At 66.2% G+C, this 17,514-nt stretch overlaps 4 protein-coding genes across 4 annotated transcripts; 3 read left to right on the top strand and 1 right to left on the bottom strand.

Annotated features, from left to right (window-relative positions):
• Positions 1-2,994: 2,994 nt before the first annotated feature.
• EMIHUDRAFT_456645 (hypothetical protein) lies at positions 2,995-6,495 on the top strand (the record flags this gene model as incomplete). The annotated part of the gene is made up of 6 exons (XM_005782585.1): positions 2,995-3,755; positions 4,911-4,970; positions 5,108-5,141; positions 5,295-5,423; positions 6,259-6,314; positions 6,383-6,495. Coding segments are annotated over exons 1-6 (1,137 nt in total), but the record flags the coding sequence as incomplete, so codon positions are not given.
• A 2,382-nt stretch (positions 6,496-8,877) lies between these two features.
• On the top strand, positions 8,878-10,870 carry EMIHUDRAFT_233179 (hypothetical protein; the record flags this gene model as incomplete). The annotated part of the gene is made up of 6 exons (XM_005782584.1): positions 8,878-9,150; positions 9,297-9,458; positions 9,920-10,045; positions 10,163-10,273; positions 10,491-10,607; positions 10,706-10,870. The coding sequence occupies 6 exons, from the start codon at positions 8,878-8,880 to the stop codon at positions 10,868-10,870; spliced, it is 954 nt and encodes a 317-aa protein (XP_005782641.1).
• Positions 10,871-11,303: 433 nt separating this feature from the next.
• On the bottom strand, positions 11,304-11,705 carry EMIHUDRAFT_233178 (hypothetical protein; the record flags this gene model as incomplete). The annotated part of the gene is made up of 1 exon (XM_005782583.1): positions 11,304-11,705. One exon carries the CDS (start codon positions 11,703-11,705, stop codon positions 11,304-11,306), a length of 402 nt encoding a protein of 133 aa, XP_005782640.1.
• A 1,688-nt stretch (positions 11,706-13,393) lies between these two features.
• EMIHUDRAFT_468436 (hypothetical protein) lies at positions 13,394-17,287 on the top strand (the record flags this gene model as incomplete). Its single annotated transcript, XM_005782582.1, has 10 exons — positions 13,394-13,872; positions 14,012-14,062; positions 14,281-14,333; positions 14,694-15,084; positions 15,275-15,449; positions 15,792-16,026; positions 16,194-16,206; positions 16,571-16,669; positions 16,952-17,032; positions 17,174-17,287. The coding sequence occupies exons 1-10, from the start codon at positions 13,408-13,410 to the stop codon at positions 17,285-17,287; spliced, it is 1,677 nt and encodes a 558-aa protein (XP_005782639.1). The 5' UTR covers positions 13,394-13,407.
• Positions 17,288-17,514: the final 227 nt, after the last annotated feature.

The raw sequence follows: 17,514 nt of genomic DNA, 5'->3' as shown, positions 1-17,514 counted from the left end.
GACCCCGACGCCTTGCACGACTTTGTGCTGTTCTCCGCGTCCCGCGAGTACTTGACCATCGCTCCGGCGCAGCTGCAGACGCGGGGCGGCGGGGCGGTCGGCCGGCGGTCAAAGTCGCACGCGGGGCAGCCGGACGACGGAGGGCCCGGGAGGGGTGGAGCGGAGGCGCGACGGGGGGCGGGGACGGAGGCGCTGCGCGGCGCCGCTCGCGAGTCATCGGCGGGCTGTCGCTCTCGCGCAGCTGCGGAGGCACGGGCACGGCTGCAGCGCCCCTCCCGCGAAGGGAGCGGCAGCGGCGCCGCGCAGAGCGCAAGCGAGCAGGCGGCGATGGCGCCGGCTAGAGCCGCACGCAGTGGCGCCCCGCTCCACGCGGGTGCGGCGGGCGGCGAGGCAAGCGTGCCTGCTAGCTTAGGCGAGAAGCCACGGTCCGCGAGGTCGACCGCGTTTTCTTTTTTCCTTGTAGTGAGTTCAGGGTGTGTGGCAGCCAGCTGGCTGTGTGTCTTGTGAGCTTGTTTGTGTCTGTGTGTCGTTCGTGCGTGTCGTCATCATCTGTCTCGCGTCCACCCATACCGCGTTGGTGTCCAGTCCGAGCCTGGCTGTTCTTCACCTTTCTACCTACCTACTACCTGAGTTTCGGCTCCCGCGGAGGCACGGCTGGCATCCGTGGCGCGGGGCTCGTCTTCAAAAAGTCGGGCATGGCTCCGCCCGCAACTTTCTCGCTAACACGCGCGCACCACCGACCATGAAGGGGAGGCGTGTCTCGCCGGATGACGTGTCCACCAGCGTCGACGTGAGCTGGACCGCGCCATCGAGGTCGGCCGGGTGCACCTTGGTGCCGTGCCGACTCCTCCGGCGCGAGAGGTGTGCCACCGCGAGGCCGCCCTCCTTGTCGGCGTAGACGCGAGCCAGCGTGCGGAACTCGGGCCCGTACTCGAGCCCGCCCTCGCGCAGCGCCGTGTACAACGCCGTGTGCTCGAGCGCGGCCGAGGTGCCCGTGAGCTCGCGCACGCAGGCTGGCTGTGGGCACGCCGGGGCCTTGCCGGCCGCGCCCGTGCTGCCAGCGCAGTGCACCACCTTCTCCCCCTCCTCCGTCGTCTTGGAGGAGATCTCGAAGCGCTCGCCGGCCCCATCCACGTCGCACAAGACCAAATCGCCGTCGGTCGCGTCGAGCACGAGCGGCTGCAGAAAGTAGACTCGCTCGAGCACCGCGGCCTCGGCATTGCTGACGGCGCAGTACGCCTCGCGCGCCATCTCCAGGTAGCCGGCGCCCGGAAAGACGACGTGGCCCTTGACTCGGTGGCCGAGCACGAGCTGCACGAAGGGACCGCGAGCGGGCGAGACGAAGGTGTCCTCGGAGGCGCCGTCGGTCGTCTCGAGCCGCCGCTGCAGGAGCACGTTGACCTCCTCGCGCCAGGCAAAGACTAGTCGCCGGTAAGCGCCTCGATGCACTTCAACTCGCCTGCGCGGGTCGACGCGTCCGAGAGAGCGCCCTCGAGCAGCCCCTGCTGCGCAACGCCGTTGGGCGCGGTGAGCGAGGCCGACTTGCCGTCCTGCCGCACGCAGCTGCCAAGGAGGGGGAGCTGGTAGTGCGTGGTCGCCGTGCGGGCCCGCAGCGCCATGCCGCAGATCGCCTCTCCTCGGCAGTAGCCGTCGGCGCGCGAGTCGAAGGTGTGGCAGCGGCCCCTCGCCGAGGTCATCCCGGCAGTCGCAAAGGCAAACGCGGTGCCGGGCAACAGCATCACACTGGCACCCGCCACGAGGCCGTCGGCGCACTCGTCGTTCTGCATTGCGCGCAGCGATGCGTGGCAGGCCGCGAGGGCGGCCGAGCAGGCGGTGTCGTACGAGACGCACGGGCCCATCAGGCCGAGCGCGTAGGAGATGCGGCCCGAGGCGACGGAGAGGGTGGAGCCGGTCGCCGAGTAGACTGAGTTCGCGTAAGGAGTCGACTTGATCACCTCGCCAAAGTCCATGGCGGCGATCCCGACAAAGACGCCCGTCAGCGAGCCCATCAGCTCGACCTTGCCCAGGCTGGAGGCGTGCAGCGCCTCGTACCCAGCCTCGAGCAGCATCCGCTGCTGCGGGTCCATCGCCGCCGACTCGGCGGGCGAGATGGAGAAGCACTTGTTGTCGAATAGGTCGGCGTCCGTGATGAAGGCGCCGTGTCGGATGCGGCGTGCGACCTCGCCATCCCCCGACGAGCTTGGCGGCAGGCTCCACCGCCCGTGAGGCACCTCCGAGGCGGCGTCCGCACCGCTCGCCGACATCAGTTGGACTAGCTCGCGCGAGGCATGGCCGAGAGGCAGCCTGGCGGCGAGGCCCGCCATGGCGACATTGCGCCGATCCAGCTCGCCCGGTGGCGCAGACACACCGCTGCCCATCTCGCGCTGCTGCGAGAAGGAGCCGACGATGCCACGCAGAGTCGGGTAGTCGAAGATGAGGGTCTCTGGAAGCTCGGGTACGCCGATGCGCTCCGAGAGCAGCGCGCCAAACTCGACCGCCGCGGCCGAATCGAGGCCAGCCTCCATGAGGGGCGCGTCCGCGGAGACGCCAAAGCCGACGACCTCGGCAACGATCGCCTGGGCTTCCTCGATGGAGATTGGAGAGACGGATGCAGGCGGTGGCGGCGGCAGCGCCGTAAGCGTGTCATTGTTGAGATAGCCGACGATGCCACGCAGAGTCGGGTAGTCGAAGATGAGCGTCTCTGGCAACTCGGGCACGCCGACGCGCTCTGAGAGTAGCGCGCCAAACTCGACTGTAGCGGCCGAGTCGAGGCCACACACACACACACACACAGCGGTTAGGTAGGTAGGTAGAAAGGTGAAGAACAGCCAGGCTCGGACTGGACACCAACGCGGTATGGGTGGACGCGGGACAGATGATAGAGAGAGAGAGAGAGCTCTCTCTCTCTCTCTCTCTCTCTCTCGGGACAGATGATGACGAGTGCTGCGCCCCCTCCCCCAAAGGGAAGAATCTTCAAAGGGAAATCCTGGGCGAAAAAGGGAAATCTTATGCATGCTCATGTGCATGAACGCCATACCGCAGCGCCAACCGGCAGCTGTAGTCTAACCTCAGGTGCATCGCTAGAACAGGAGGTGCGAGCAGCGGTGGGTTCTCGCGAGCAAGCAGCGGTGGGAAGCGGAGCAGCGGATGGTGGCGGAGGCGGCGAAGTAGTACAGCCGGCCCAGCCTGTACAGCCGCTCCCACCACCACAGCCATCGACCGTGTTGGCGGCCACAGCCACCGCCGCCGCCACTGCCGCACCTTTCGCCGAAGGACTAGCCTCAACAGCAATAGCGCCTGTCGCCGCCGCGGCCGCAGCCGCCACACCACCGCCGCCACCGCCAGGACCGGCCGCCGCCTTGGCGGAGCAGGACGCCGCTGAGGGACAATCGGCGGCCGATGGGGCCGCAATGGCTGCGGCGTCGGGAGAAGGAGGCAGGGGGCGGGACGTATCGCCGGCGGGCCGTGCAGAGTCATTGCCACCGCCTACAGCCACTCCTGCACCGGACGATCGGGCGTTGGCAGAGCAGGGCGGCGGTGGCGGCGGCCGCGTCGCCTTTTACTACGCCGCGGGGGTCGGGCACTCTCCGGCGCCGCGCGACCGGCGGCGGATGATTGAGGTGGCGGAGCGGGTGACCGAGGCGTACGACGCGCTCAGCGCCGCGGGGCTCGTGCAGCGCTGTGAGCGGCAGGAGGCGCGGTTGGCGAGCGACGAGGAGTTGCGCCGCGTGCACCGGCAAGAGCATCTGGAGCAGGTGCGGCGGCGGCCGGAGGAGCAGCTTGCAATCGATCTCCCGCACCCTCCCGCACTCTCCCGCACTCTCCCGCACTCTCCCGCACCCTCCCGCACCCTCCCAAGGAAGTGTCTAGGAAATTCTAGGAAATGTCTAGGAAATGTCTTCCTAGGTGCGGCGGCGGTCGGAGGAGCAGCGGCCAGCAAACGGTTCGGTCTACTCCTCCGAGGCGGACACTTCTAGGAACCTTCTAGGACCCTTCTAGGACCCTTCTGCTAGGCTCTGTCTACTACTCGTCCGAGGCGGACACGGCCGCGCGACTCGCATGCGGCATCGCTGTCCACGCCTCGCCTCTCACCTCCCGCTGTGAGTCGGCACCTCTTCACACCTCCACCCGTGCACAGGCGCCGTCGTCGACGCCGCCCTCGCCGCCGTCGCACCGGGAGGGCCCCGGCGTGCGTTCGCGTTGGTGCGGCTGCCGGGGCACCGACACGTCCAGGACACGTCCGCGACACGTCCGCGACAACACCCGCGCAGGTGCGTCCGTCGAGGCACCGACATGTCCGAGACATGTCCGAGACATGTCCGCGACATGTCCGCGACACGTGCAGGTGCGGCCGCACGTCGCGACATGTCCAGGACACGTCCGCGACACGTCCGCGACAACACCCCCCGTGCAGGTGCGACCGCACGTCCGAGACATGTCCGAGACATGTCCGAGACATCTCCGAGACATGTCCGCGACACGCGTGCAGGTGCGGCCGCCAGGGCACCACGCGTCGCGCGACGGCTTCGAGGGCGGCTTCGCCGAGGGCGGATGCTTCTACAACTCGGCGGGAGATGTGGGGAGATGTGGGGGAGATATGGGGGAGATGTGGAGAGATACGGGGCGATATGGCGGCTGCTTCTACACCCGAGAGATGCCCCGAGATGTGCCCTAGACACATCCGAGATACACCCGAGATACACCCGAGATGCACCCGAGATACACCCGAGATGCACCCGAGATACACCCGAGATGCACCCGAGATGCACCCGAGCCGTGCCCGAGCCGTGCCCTCAAGGTGGCGGCCGCGGCGGCGGCGGCGCGAGCGGCGGGCGTGGAGCGGGTTGCGATCCTCGACTGGGACGTCCATCACTTAATTACGTATGATTAGTTGTGTGCTATTTACTCAGGTTGCGATCCTCGACTGGGACGTCCATCACGGCAACGGCACGCAGGAGATCTTCTACGAGGTGTCGCCCCCCCTTGCTTTGCGGCCGTAGATTTCTTTTTCCGAGGCGCGCGGCGTCCTTGTTTTGAAAGGAGCCGCGCTGCTGCGCTGCGTCGCCGATTCCTCGGCCCGAGCGCCACGGCCTTCTTTTTTGGACAGGAGTCGCCGGAGTGCTGTGCGAGGCGGTGTCGTGGTCTCGTCTCTCACGCTCCCTAGCTTGGACAGGACTCGCATGTGCTGTACGCCTCGCTGCACGCCGACCTCTACCCAGGCACCGGCGCGGCCGCCGAGGCCGGGCCGGCCGACGCCGCCGCCACGGGGCGAAACGTCAACGTGATGTGGCCAGACCCGACGCGATACCCCGCCGCCTCCGACGGCGACTACCGCGCCGCGTTGGACGTGCTGCTGCTGCCGATCATGCGCGCTTTCGACCCGGCCCTCGTGCTGGTCTCTGCTGGCTTTGACGCCGCCGCCGGTGAGTCGCTTCAAGCTCGCTCTCTCTCTCCAGCATCCATCGCATGTGCACACGCACGCACACACACACACACACACACACACACACACACACACACACACACACACACACACACACACACACACACACACACACACACACACACACGCACGCACGCACACACACACGCACGCACACACACACACACACACACACACACACACACACACACACACACGCTCACACACACACACACACACACACACACACACACACACACACACACACACCGCTCACCCACGCGCACTGGGCCTTGCACTTTGAATGCCGTGGGGCTCCTGTCGTCAGAGGGGAGACGCGAGGGTTGCCTGGCCCTTGCCCTACCACCTCGTGTGTGTGGAGAGGTTTACCTTGCCTTACCTCACCTGCACATGAATGAACTAGGCGCGAGGCGGATCAACCTGTTGCTCTCTCACCCACCCATCACTGACGGAGGTCTTCTTGAATGAATGACTCAGGCGCGTGATTCACGCTCTAATTAGTTAATTGACTAACGAGACCTTAATTAATGAATGAATGACTCAGGCGCGTGATTCAGCCTCTAATTAGTTAATTAATCAACGAGACCTTAATTAATGAATGAATGACTCAGGCGCGTGATTCACGCTCTAATTCGGATTAATTAATCAACGAGACCTTAATTAATGAATGAATGACTCAGGCGCGTGATTCACGCTTTAATTCGTTAATTAATCAACGAGACCTTAATTAATGAATGAATGACTCAGGCGCGTGATTCACGCTCGATGAGTCTCTCCCCCTCCTCCACCCATGCGGAACGCAGTGAATGACTCAGGCGAGTCCTTCAAGCTGGCGCTCTCTCCGGCCCTCTTCGCGCACATGACGCAGGAGCTGCCCTCGGGTGGTCTCGGGTCATCTCAGGCAATCTCGGGTCATCTCGGGCGCGCGACTCTCAGGAGCTGACTCGGCTGCCGGCCGCTCCGCCGCTCGTCGTCGCCCTCGAGGGCGGGTACCACGGCCCTTCGGTGGGCGCGTGCTGCGCCGCGGTGCTGCGCGTGCTGCTGGGGGAGGAGGCGGCGCCGCTGCCACACTCGCCTCCAACCTCCCGCGGCGAGAAGGCGCTGCCCACATCTCCCTACATCTCCCCACATCTCCCCATATCTCCCGCGGCGAGAAGGCGTTGCTGCCGTCACTCTCGCTCGCCTCCTCCTCCGCGCACGTCCTGCTCTTTATGAGTGGTGTGTCTGCGAGCAGGCGCTGCTGGCGGCGGTGCGTGCGCAGGCGGCGGAGTATGGGGAGATGTGGGGAGATGTGGGGAGATGTGGGGAGATGTGGGGAGACATGTTGCGCTCGTGGCGGCGGGGCGTGCGCAGGCGGCGGCACACCGTTCACGCACGCGCACTGGGCCTTGCACGTGTGATGCCGTGGGGGGGGGGGGGGGGCTCCTGTTGTTTTGACGTGGAGTGCCCCCACCCCACCGTGTGTGTGTGGAGACGCTACCTTACTAGTACCTACCAGGCGGCGGCGTGGGCGCCTCACGTCTCGGAGGCGGCTGCGCGGCGCTACCTCGAGGCGGAGCGAGGCAGGGGCGCGTCGGCGGTGGCACCGCCGCTCAAGCGGCGGCGCTGCAGGTGAGGCAGGGTCAGGCGTGGGGGTGGGGGCGAGTTGTGTCTGTGGAGCTGCAGACGTGCCCGGCCGCCGGCGGTGCCTCTGTCCTGACCGCGCGCCGTTCTCAGCAGCTCTATTTCCCCCCGCGCCGCAGTCGTGGGCATCATCCATACGTCAGTAAAACTTTATCTGCTGACACGGGGTGAGCTGAGACCGCGGTCCGGGAATTCAGAGTACAGAGAGTTCTCTACGACAGACCACTGTCTCAACACTCAGGCGAGGTGTGCTACGGCTTTTTATAGCTGGGTGGTGACGAGAGACGCGTGAGCTGCGCACCTGCGACCTGGCGTGGGGCAACCCGGGCAAGGGGGGGAGGGGGGCGCCCGGGTTGTTGCACGAGTATATGGGCCAAAAGCGTCGAAAATGTCCCAAAAAGCGTGTCTCGAGTTTGTGGCAGCTCCGCAGCCAGCGCGGGCTGCCGGGACGCACCACTTGCTGGATCTGTGCACTCCCTGGGACCCAGGGAGTGCACAGATCCAACAGGAGTGAGTAGGCTCGACGCCGTACTCGAGATGGAGCTGCCACAAACTCGCCGCCGAGCGTGCCACCGACGGCGTCCCGTCGGAGGTGATGGAGTGTGAGACCTGAGGCTGCGGAGGTGACGCCTGAGGTACCGGCCCGTGCACAGCGACTCAGCCGGCGACCGCCACGGGCTCAGACGAGACTTGTCGACTCGTTCCAGCTCAGCTTCACCGTGGTCCTCGGGCGTCTGTCGACGTCAGGACCACCCATACAGCTCGCGGGTTTGAGGTCGCAAGAGCCAAGATGGTGGCGTTAGGACATCCCAACCATCACACAAGACAGCCTGTAGGTGATGGCGGGACGGCGCAGTGTTTGTGGCACTCGGCAGTAGGCACCCGCGGCACGGCCCCGCTGTCGGCTCTCGCGGGCTGCGGAACCGGCCCCAGAAGGGGACGGTCCGGGCGAGTGTGGCAGCTCCTGCGCTAGTATGGGCAGCCTCTATCATAGCACTACTGATCCTGGTCATTAGAGCTGCCAGGGATAGCGTCAGGAGCCGGTAGGAGTCAAAACCCCTCATATTTGAGACATCGTGGCCCATATACTCGTGCAACAACCCGCCCCTCCTCACGAGACCTGCCACGCCGTTCCTGCCTGTCTAGACGACCGGAGCCGCACAGAGTGGCCGACTAAAGCCGTACGTACACGGTGAGCCATACGGACCTTGCACAAAACCTTTTCCTTCTAAGCAGGGCTACACAATGACCCCATAGTGTGGGGGTGTTCCTGGCGAGTTGTGATGAGTAGAATTAGACTAGCCAATACTATTTTGAAGTTCATATATGAAAATACCAACTTGCCGGCGGCGGCCCGGAGGCGGCCCGGCGGAGCAGTTAGAGCAGCACTGCGCCGGCCGGCGAGCGACTCTCGACTATAGTACGGGCTCTATTGAATGGCCTCAAGGTGCTCTCTAGGACTGCCCTACTCCGCTCGCCCGGCTACGTCGCCGGGCTTCGAAGGAAAAGGTTTCGCTCGGCACGACGTCGGAGAGCACTTGGAGCACTTGGAGTGCAGTTATCAACCTCACATCCAGGGCCGGGGAGCTAAGTCCTAAGAAGCGCACCCAGCGGGCCGAATGATCGGTGTCGGGTTACGGGCTAGAGAGCCCTAGCCCCGGGGGTGCGCGTTCGCAGGGAAAGGGCCTTAAAGTAAACACGGGTCTCACAAGGAATCCTCTGGCTCGGCCGCTGGCGCTGAGAGTGGCTCTGCGGACGGCGGTGCCGCCGCCAGCTTGGCGGCAGCTGCCGCCGCGGGAGTCGCCGCGGGCATGGCGGCGATGGAGAAGGCGCAGTCGGAGAGGGCGCTCGTTCAGCCACGCGCGCCGCCAACCGGTCTCGGCGACTACCGCAGTGGGCTAGGCAGCAGTGCTACGACGGTGCTGCCGCTGGCTGCGCCGCGGCACCTGGTCAGCAGCGAGGCGCTCGAGGGGGACTGTCGCCGCTGCATGCTGGCACTCGAAGGGGCGATCCAGGGCGATCTCCGCGCGAAGCGCGCAGCGCTGGCGGACGCTGCTCGCGCCGTCGAGGCCAACATGGAGGAGGTGAGCACCGAGCCCGCGCACGCACTGCGCCTTGAACATTGGCTGCAGCGGAATAAGTGTTCCCTTGCCCACGCTAGCGTGGGCAGGTGTTCCCTTGCCCAGGCTAGCGTGCATAGACAACGGCCGTCGCGTCACCCCGTCTGTAGGTGAGCCGCGCTGCCGCAGCGGTGCAGGCGGAGACGGAGATGGACGCCGCCGGCGCAACAGAGCGGCTGCAGGCGGCTGCGCGCTCAAAGCTGGCGCTTCTCGGCCAGCAGCTGTCCGCCGTCGTGCTCGACCTCGAGGCGATCGACATATTCGTGTCTGACGTCTCCGCCATTGGGACCCTGCCGGCACTGCCGCGGCCGCAGCAGCCGCAGCAACCCGCACAACCACAGCCGCCATTGCCACCGGGCGCCGCTGGCGTGGAGGACCCAACCATTGCTGCAGCTGCCGCCGCCGCCGCCGCCGCCGCCTCCGCGGCCACGGCCGCCGCTACGCCCCCCGACGGCCAGGGCCCTGCAATGAATGCATCTGTCGCCGCCGCCGCGCCCGCCGCCGCCCTCGCAGCGAGTCAAGCCGCAGCGCTCCCTGCCGACTATGCTCATGGCGCCGGCGCCTCGGACGCCGAGGCCATCGCCGCCGCGCGCGCACTTCTCCAGCGGCAACCGGAGCTGCAGGCGATATATAGCTAGACGCCAGACGCACTGGAGACCTTTGCCACTCCCACCATAGTCGCAGCTTCAGGAAGAGCGCCCTCCAGCCAAGCCCTGCCGCGTGCGGCCCCTAGGCGCGGGCGGCCCGCCTCGCCGCCAAGCAAGTGCCCGCCATCGAGCGCGTGCCGTTCGACGACCTGCCGCGCGAGGCGGCGGCGCGTGCCGCACGGCTGCAGCGCGCCGAGGAGCTCGAGTCGCTCGTGCGCGTCAAGGACTCCATGCTCTGGAGCGCGCTCCAGGCTCTCCTCCCCTCGCCTCTACTGTTCTTACTCTCTCTCGCCGAGCCTCGCGCTCCTTCACCCTGCCATCACCAATAGGAGGGCCGCGCGCAGGAGGCGTCTGCGTCTGCGTTTGCCGACGAGACGGCTGCGGCGAGGGCGCACGCCGAGGCCCTCCGTGCTGGCGCAGAGACGGAGCTCAGCCGGTGGGTAGAATCGACGGACGGCCGTTTGCGGATCGACCATCGTTGATACTGCTACGCGTTTGAACAGGTGGGAGGAGGTTGCGGACGCGTACGCGGCGCAGGCGCGGCGAGATGAGGCGGAGCTGCACGCGGCGCGTGCCGAAGCGCAGGCCCGACTGCCGCCCCCGGCCCCTCTTCGAACATTGCCCAACGTCTCGCCTCGCGCTCACGCTCGTGCGTAGGCGGCTCGCCGCGAGGCGGCGGCACAGGAGCGATCCGCGATCGAGCACGCCGCGGCAGCGGCGGCGGCCGTGGCGGAGCAGCACGCGGCGCGCTCGGAGGCTGCGCGTGCACGAGCGGTGGCCGAGCAGCTCTCAGCGCACAACCAAGCCGACGCAGTTAACGCGTGCGGACTGCCGCAATCTCACAGTCTCACCATGCCCGTCGCTCTGAGTAGGCGCTCGTCGCGCATGCCGAGCAGTTGCGCGCCCAGTTGTCGATGCTCGTGCCGCTACCACTGGACGGTGCCCCTCGGGAGGCCGGGGCTGTCGCCACGGCGCAACCGCGCGTGGCGGCGGCGACGGCCTGGCGCCAATCTCCAGCGAGCGCGTCGCTCGACTGAAGCGCCGAGGCACAAGTCAGGCCACTCGCAACCTGTGCTGACAGTGGGTCGCTTGGCAGAGGCGTGACGTTTGTTGATGGTTGCCATGAGAGGTCCTCACCACGTCACCAGGGGCACCGCTTTTGCAGTGTGCGCGGTGTCATCAGAGATCAGTCGCATGGCTCATATGCGCTCATCCTCATGCCGACTCGCGACTGTGTCGACACACCTGTCTCCGCAAAAGAACCTCTTGCCATTCCCATAGAGACTGACACCGACCGCGTTGCGTGTCTGGCGTCTCGTACGCCGCTCATCCCAACTAGCACACGAGCCACTGACTACTGGCTTTAGCCTTTACGCGAACGCGTCCGCTCAGAGATACGGCCTCAACGTTAAACCTCCTCTGGGGGGTAGACGGGCTCGCTCTTGGAATCGGTGATCGCTCACGGGCGCCTCAGCGGCCCATCATGAGAGGCTCTCCCGTCTCAGGATCGTGATCGTCGAGCGTGAAGCCCGAGCCCACGAGGCAGCGGGAGAGGTCGCGCAGGAACTTGGGGATGCCCGTGACGGGGTGCTGGACGAGTGCTGCGACGGCTGTGGCGATGCAGGCCACAGGGCCCTCAATGACACCACACGTGGAGTAGTAGGTGAGGCACACGAGGTTTGGGGGCAAGGACGCTCCGATGATGGCTCGGACGGTCTCCGCCATCGTGTCAATCGGCGCGTTGCACCCATCGGGCTTTGCGCAGACCGGAGGGTGTGGATGGGACGAGAAGAGCGGCTTGCGCGCGAGCTTGTCGGCGGGGGCGGCCGCGGCAAGGGTGGCGAGAACAAGGGCGAAGATGGTCCTCATCATGGCTGAGCAACACGGGGTTGGTCTTCGCGAAACCTGAAGCCGCCCGTCGCCGCGTTTCGGTGCATTGTCTAACAAGTACAGACACGGAGGAGTGTAGAGCAAAACGCTCACGACAGGGATTGAGAGAGATTTTTAAGACCAACTTCTTGGGATTGATGATCTTTCCCTACATACGTGTGACGTGTGTGTTTGTACTCTCCTCCTTCGCTGCTCCATCTCCTCATCTCTTTCCAACCTAGGCGGAGCGGTGGGCGTGTGCGCGCGCGGCGGGCGGCGGAGCAGACCGCGAGGTGCGCGGCGCGATGCTCTGGTCGGGGCCCTCCCCTACCCCCACAACCGAACGTTGCCGTGAAGCGGGGGCGCGTTGGCTTCGAGCGCCTCCTCAGCCTCTCGGATCGTTACCCTTTCCGGCGCATTTGCTGTAGCCGCAGATGAGCTACGACCCTCCCTCCTCCGCCGCCGCTTTCACCTCCTTTGCCAAATCATGCGCGCCCTTGTTCGCGTGGCAAACGAGGATGGTGACGACACCGGTAAAGACGTGCGGTCGTATATCGCCCGGCACCGCGACGCCCGGCGTGAGTTCACTGGTGTGTAGGTAGTACGGGGTGTGGCGAAGCATGCGCAGCGCGATCTCCTTGAGCGACTCCACCTGGAAATCGTGCACCCGCACCCACACGATCGGATCCGCCTCGTCAAATACGCGCGCAAGCACCTCGTCCGGCCCGCTGTAGGAGGGGTAGGCAGGTGGGGCGACCTCGACGCAGCTCTCGCGGCACTGTCTCGTCCCGTAGAGCCTGGATCGAGGCGCCCCCCTTGGCCGAGTCCGCCTCGTGCACGACAATAAATGGCCGCTTCGAGGCCAGCGCAGCGTGCAGCTCGCGTCGACAGTTCCAGCTCTTGAAGTAGCCGTGGGCGATGCCCGAGAGGGTTTCATTTAGGTAGGACGCAAAGGGAAGCCAAGCGTCGTCGTTGACCCAACATAGAGGGCGTTGTGTAGCCTAGCTTTTGGGTAATATAAAAGGGAAGCAAGCGTCGTCGTTCGGTGCGAAGACAGTGAGATTCAGAGAACGGTTCGAAAGTCCGGCAAGGACGTCCGGAGCGGCGTTGTTGACCACGGTGTTGAGCGTCGAGAGGTATTCGGTCCTCGGCGAGGATCTCTGCGATGGTCTTGCAGGCGGGCGTCGGCTCGGGCGTCGGGACGGTGGAGAAGCCGAGCGGCGAAATCGAGAGCAGCGAGGCGAGAGCCAGCATGTAGTCTGCTCTCGGGGGGCCGGGCGGGCGGGCGGTAGGGCGGGGGCCCACGGGGGGGTGGGGGGGGGCGTAAAACTCGGGTTGGGTTCCCGCGCTCTGGGGGTGGGCTTTGGTGGCGCGCGATCGAGGGTGGCGCGCGCGTACTTGAGCAGGCGGTGAGTGAGCGCCGCAGTTGGCGCAGTGGCCCTGCGAGTAGGCGTGCGCGGCATGTGGACGCGCACTCTGGTATTTAGAGGAGCTGCTCTCCAGGCTTCAGGCGCAAAGAGATGCGTGCCACCGAAGGCGCTGTCGAGGTTCGCCGAGCGCGGCGTTTGGTACCTGTGTCGAACCTGTGTGCTGTGCGAGAGAGCGGCTTCAAAGGATATCCACCTCGAGAACCTCGAGAGGGACGTGCGTGTAGCCGTGAATACTTTTTTCTAAAAGGCGACTCCTTTGCAGCGGCGGCGGCCCGATGACGAATCTCGCCGCGCTGTCCAGCCAGCTGGCCTCCGCCATCGCGCGCGTCGAGCTGCAGCGGGCCGCGCTGGAGGAGGCCCTGCTCCGCATCTCCGGCGAGGCGCAGACGCTGCAGGCCGCCGCCGCCTGCCTCCTCGACGCCGCAGCGACGCAGGGCGGCGTGCTGGAGGCGCTGCAGGCGGCGGCGGCGCAGAACAATGGCGGAGGAGGCGGTGGCGCGCACGCGCTCAAGCCGCCGCGGCCCACACCGACGCCGCTCGCCGCCGCACCGCCCGCCGCACCGCCCGCCGCACCGCCCGCCGCACCGCAGCGTGCGCCGCCGCCCGCCGCGCCTCCAGCTGTCGCTTTGGCCGCGCAGCCGCGCGTCGCGTACGTGCCCGAGGCGCGCCGCGCCGTCATCGAGCCGGAGATGTCGGACGACGAAGGGATCGAGTACGTCTCGGGCGCCGCGGTGCGGCAGGTGAGCTTCCGAGACAGCTCCGAGTCAGCTCTGGCCGTGAGGGACCGTTGCAAAAGGCCCTGCGCCTCGTGTGCCCGCGAGTGCGTGAGCCCCGTCGTGGCCAGGGCACTGACTGACGGACGCTCAACACTCGCGTCAGGTCTCGGGCGGACATCCCGGAGGCGCGCCCGTGCTCGGCGGGACTCTGCAGGTGCAGCGTCCGCTCACCCACCCACACCGCGCACCGGGCCTTGCACTCTGATGCCGTGGGGCCGTTGTATTATACCGGTCCTTGTGTGTGTGTGTGTGTGTGTGTGTGTGTGTGTGTGTGTGTGTGTGTGTGTGTGTGTGTGTGTGTGTGTGTGTGTGTGTGTGTGTATGTGGAGCAGTGCACCTGAGAAGTGCGCCTTCCCTTGCCTGTCCCTGTAGGCCAGCGCAGAGTTTGTCGGAGGGCCGAGCAAGGGCGAGGTGAGCTGGTACAGGCTCCGAGGCCTAGATGCAGTCGGTCAGCCAGTCAGACAGTCTTACACACGTCCTAGCAATGGGGGCACACGCACACGCGGAGCACACGGGGCAGACACACGAGGCGTTGTGTGTGCGATCGACAGGGTTGGCAGTCATAGAGTCATCAGTGTAGCGAACGGACGTTTCTCGGTAGCGTGTGATCACCTCGCTCACGCCCTCGAGGCCTAGATGCGGAATACAGATACTTTGCACTCCGAGGGGCACTCGAGAGGCCAGTTCAGCTGTGCTCGTTGCGCTCGCAGCCCCTGAGTTCCGTGCTCTGAATACTCGGCACGACACCGTGGTCACTCCCTGACGTCGGCGTATTCGTGCTGCAGGCTTCGAGGCGGGAGGGAGGAGCCAATCTCTGGTGCCGATGGACTGTCGTACACTCCCACGGCGGACGACTTTGAGTTGCGGTTGCGTGTCGCCTTCTCCTCAGTCGTGGGCGGCGACCCGGTGACAGTGGACACGCAGCCGGTTGGGGCAGACGCAGGCTTCATGGCGGAGCTAAACAAGCAACTTGGCTCGCTGCTGGGCAAGCGGAGCGGCGAGGCGAGCTTCAGCGTGCGCGGCGGCGGGGGCGAGGGCAGGGTGGTTGTGCTGTCGCGGGACAAGCTCAAGGTTCGCAAGAAGGGGCGGGTGGGGAGCGACCAGACGCTGCTCAAGGCGGAGTTCTCGGAGGGGCTCAGCCTGGCAATGGACCCGTTCGATGACGTCCGCTTCGAGGTGCGGGCACGCCGATGCGCGGGGTATGCACACACGCGTGGTGGTCCATCCCTTGTGCCGCACAGAGACGCCCTGATGTTGCTGAGAGCACCGACGCGACGATGACCAGCTCACCAATGGTCAGGCCGGTGTGGGCTCGAGACTCCAGCCCAGCCAGCGTCCCATCAGCAGCTCTTTGATGGGACCGCAGGTGCTGCCGGAGGGGAGCGAGCCTGTCGACCTGTCGGCAGACTCGCGGCGCGGGCGCGACATGCTCGTCCTGATTGCACGGCGCCTCTCGCCGGCGTCCGGCGCGACCCACGCCCGCGCGGCAGCGGCGGAGGAGGAGGAGGAGGGCGGCTTCATGGACGACCGCAAGCGAGGCTGTCCGGCTAGAACCGGAATATCTCCCCACATCTCCCCACATCTCCCCATATCTCCCCATATCTCCCCATATCTCCCCATATCTCGGGCTGCTAGAAGGCGGAAGACGCATTCTTGTCTTCCAGCCGGCCTACGCTCGAGAGGACACGCACTCCGCTCTCTTCTGCCGTGCTCGGCTGTCTTCAACTGTATTCGTAGTGTGTCTCCACGGTGCCCCGGCCACACGGCTCGAGACCGTACTCCCGCCTGAATGTCGGCGCACTCGCCACGCGCAGGTCCCCTCCCCCACGGTACCCGAACCCACCCTCCCCTACCCCCACGGTACCCGAACCCACCACGCGCAGGCTTCTCGGACCACGAGGAGGCGGGGTCGGCCAGCGAGGGCGACGGGGAGGAGGACTTCAAGCCGAAGATGAGGATCTCGATCCGCAACACGCCCGCGCCCGCCGCCGCCGCGCCCATCGCCCTCGGCCTGCCTCCGCCCGCCCCCGCGCGCCGCCGCTCCACCTCGGACACGCTCAGCGGAGCCGCGGGGGGGGGGGGGCCGCCGCCGCCGACGCCGTCCCTTGAAGAAGGGGGGTCCCCTCGCCATGAGCTAACGAACGCGATCAAGTATTGAATGGGAGGGACGCCCCCCCCCCCCCCCGGGGAAGGTTTCCCCTCGCCGTTTATGAATGAATGAATGAACGAATGAATGATTAATCGGACGACCCTCCCCCCCCCCCGCCTCCGACCCCTCGGCAAAGGTTTCCCCTCGCCGTCCGTTGGCGGGGCGGCGTCGGCGACGCCGCTTGCGCCGCCCTCGCTCCCGCTCCGCGCCGCCTCCACCACAGCACTGCACGGTGGCGGCCGCTCCCACGCCGCGCCGTCGCCGCGCGCCGCACTACAGGCGCCGCCTAGACCCTTCCTAGACCCTTCCTCGACCCTCCCTTGACCTTTCCTCGACCCTTCCTCGACCTTTCCTCGACCCTCCCTCGACCTTTCCTCGACCTTTCCTCGACCTTTCCTCGACCCTCCCTCGACCTTTCCTCGACCTTTCCTCGACCTTTCCTCGACCTTTCCTCGACCTTTCCTCGACCCTTCCTCGACCTTTCCTCGACCCCCACCTCGACGTGCCCCGCAGGCCCCGCCCGCCGGCGCCTGCTACCAGCTGCAGGTGATCGAGCGGGTCGACGCGCGCTTCGAGGGGCGCGAGATGCGCCAGTTCGCGACGGCGGGGGAGGTGCGCAGAAGATGAGCAACAGATGAACGGCGAGTAGTTCTGCGAGAGAGTGAGTATGAATCGTTCGCGACGGCGGGGGAGGTGCGCGCGCTGTCGGTCGTGGCACGTCCCACGGTCCGCAGCCAGATTGCGTCTATTCTAAGGGCGCAGATCCTCGCTTGTCTATCTAGAGCGACAAGTGTTGCCTCGCTGCAGTGTGGCCGTCGTCCCGCCGTATGAGCCTCCACCCACACGGGGAGCGTGTCCCAGTCCCTAGCCAGACTGTGCCTCGCCTCTACCGAGGTGCGCGTGCTGCCGCTCTCCGGGCGGCCGCAGCCGCCGGGCGGCGTCTCCTTCTCCCTCGCCCTCGGGTCTGCCGACAAGGTGTCTGCACGCTCTCGTATCTCGGCTGTGTATCCACTGTACTTGTGGCCCTCTCTCGGCGGTCTCTCGGCGGTACCTCGGCCGTAGCTCGGCTGCAGCTCGGCTATATCTCCGCTCATCCCCTTTCGTCCCCCTGATTAGGTGACGGCGGTGCGAGAGAACGGCACGCTGCTGCAGAGCGCCGGCGGCGGCAGCTACAAGGTGAAGCTGCCGCCGTCCCTCGGCGCGCCGGCGTCGCTGCTCAAGTACAGATGAGTTCGCGGACTCACTAGTCGATGGACTTCATTCAGGCGCGCCGGCGTCGCTGCTCAAGTATAGCGCTGTGCAGAGCTGGAGGCAAATTCCATCTAGATGCCAAGAAATGGTGTGTGTGGGGGGGGGGGGGAGGGGGGGGAGGGAGGGGGGAGAGGGGGGGGGGTTAGTCTTGCGTGATGGCATCCGTGGGGGCGGCATGGGGGCTCAAAGGAGGCTGGTAGCATTGA

This window comes from Emiliania huxleyi, assembly GCF_000372725.1.
Source record: "Emiliania huxleyi CCMP1516 chromosome Unknown EMIHUscaffold_189, whole genome shotgun sequence".
NCBI classification, from domain to species: domain Eukaryota; phylum Haptophyta; order Isochrysidales; family Noelaerhabdaceae; genus Emiliania; species Emiliania huxleyi.
This window is presented reverse-complemented; position numbering and strand designations above follow the sequence as displayed.